Source organism: Galeopterus variegatus, unplaced genomic scaffold (assembly GCF_000696425.1).
Source record: "Galeopterus variegatus unplaced genomic scaffold, G_variegatus-3.0.2 Scaffold6450, whole genome shotgun sequence".
Taxonomy (NCBI): Eukaryota; Metazoa; Chordata; class Mammalia; order Dermoptera; family Cynocephalidae; genus Galeopterus; species Galeopterus variegatus.
Window position 1 is genome coordinate 38,715 of NW_007732561.1, and position 1,616 is coordinate 40,330.

Below are 1,616 nucleotides of genomic sequence, written 5' to 3' on the forward strand. Positions count from 1 at the left end.
GCCTTATGAACCAGCCATCAGGCCAATACTTTATCCAGAGCAAAGGAGAAACGTCGAGAAAGACAGATATCCACCCTTTAAGGTCGTGGCATGTACTGTTTTTATAAGCAAATAAACAGCATTTTATGGAACTCCTATAACCACAATACCAAACACCAGGCCCTTTTCCCTGATACGAACATCTCTTTAGTTTCGTGGTAACACACATCCACGCTGAGGTTGGGCCCGTATGGCTCATGGCTCCAGCCCTGTGTTTTGGGGGTGTGTGTGTATGTTCCACAGGTGGAAACTGGGAGATGGTTCTGGAGGTACAGCAGGGATTTAGCTGAGCTTCTGCAAGTAAAGCCCAAGTGCAGGTTTAAGGGAGTCAATGTCAAGGTGGTGGTGGAGGTTGGGGCATTGTAACTCCAGCTGTGCCGCAGATCCCTGGGTGCCTGTCACGACCCCATCTCTTAGCATCAAAATAAGATTGAATTCAAACAGGTGACCTTTGGGCTTCATCCCCTGCCCAGGTTCTCAGCGACGGAGGCTCATCCCAGCACTGTCCCTCGATACCTCCTCCCCCGTGAGAAAACCCACCAGCAGCGCCGGGGTCCGCTGGGTGGACGGCCCCTTGCGGAGCACCCCGAGGGGCCTCGGGGAACCTTTTGAGATTAAAGTCTATGAAATCGATGACTTGGAGCGCCTGCAGCGGCGGCGAGGGGGCACCAGCAAGGTGAGGCCACCTCCTCCCCATGCAGTGTGTCCCCAGCAGGTCCCTGGGCAGGAGGCTCCAACCCAGAGAGACTGCCCTGCAGTTTGTGACATTGGGACAGGCCGTGGGCTTCCATCTCAGCTGAGGGCCTTTGCACAGAGACTCTGGAGACAGCTCTGTGCATATGTCTCACAGGCCCAAAGGCGGGGGCAGCTGGTGGTCCTGAGGGGCTTTTCTGCCTCCTTGTCTTGAGGTTTCATGCCCCAGTGCAGACCAGCATCTGTCCAGCTTGGAACACCGTCTGCTTTCTAAATTTAGGAAACACCTGTACTAGGCCTGCCCTGTGGTTGGGTTGTCTGAGCTGACTGGTCTGTCAAGGCAGAAATTTGGCTGAGATCGCCTAGGTCTCTCCCAAACTTCCCAACGACCAGGTCCTTTTTCATTGCTTCCCCTCCTAAGTGTTCCTTTCTAGAAGAGGTTGCATGGGCTAACCTTGAGCGGAAGGTCCTTTCCTATCTCCTCCTCTGTCTGTGTTCTAGGAGGTCATGTGCTTCAATGCAAAACTGAAAATTCTGGAGCATCGCCAGCAGCGCATTGCTGAGGTTCGAGCCAAGTATGAGTGGCTGATGAAAGAGCTGGAGACCACCAAGCAGTATCTGATGCTGGATCCCAACAAATGGCTCAGTGAATGTAAGGCCCCTGGTTCATTTCCATCATTGCGACGCAGAGATGGTCGCCCGGAGCGAGCAATCCTGCTCTCCTGGGGGCAGGCGGGAGGGGCTGGGGACAGCAAAGGGCTGGTAAATATTGCTCTTGCAAGATTATTTCCTATGTGTCTCAGTCCAAAGCACCTGAAAATGAGATTTTTCCCCCTGCATGTGGCAGAAGCTCACCCAGACATGAAGGCTATATCACCAATCTG

The 1,616-nt window shown here is 53.5% G+C and overlaps 1 protein-coding gene across 1 annotated transcript in view; it reads left to right on the top strand.

Moving 5' to 3' along the window:
* KIF26B (kinesin family member 26B) overlaps nucleotides 1-1,616 on the top strand; it is a 19,800-nt gene that overhangs the window by 13,832 nt on the left and 4,352 nt on the right. The window contains exons 3-4 of the mRNA XM_008590916.1: nucleotides 513-715; nucleotides 1,234-1,384. Of these exons, the coding sequence (XP_008589138.1) occupies nucleotides 513-715; nucleotides 1,234-1,384 (354 nt within the window). The remainder of the gene's footprint in view (nucleotides 1-512; nucleotides 716-1,233; nucleotides 1,385-1,616) is intronic.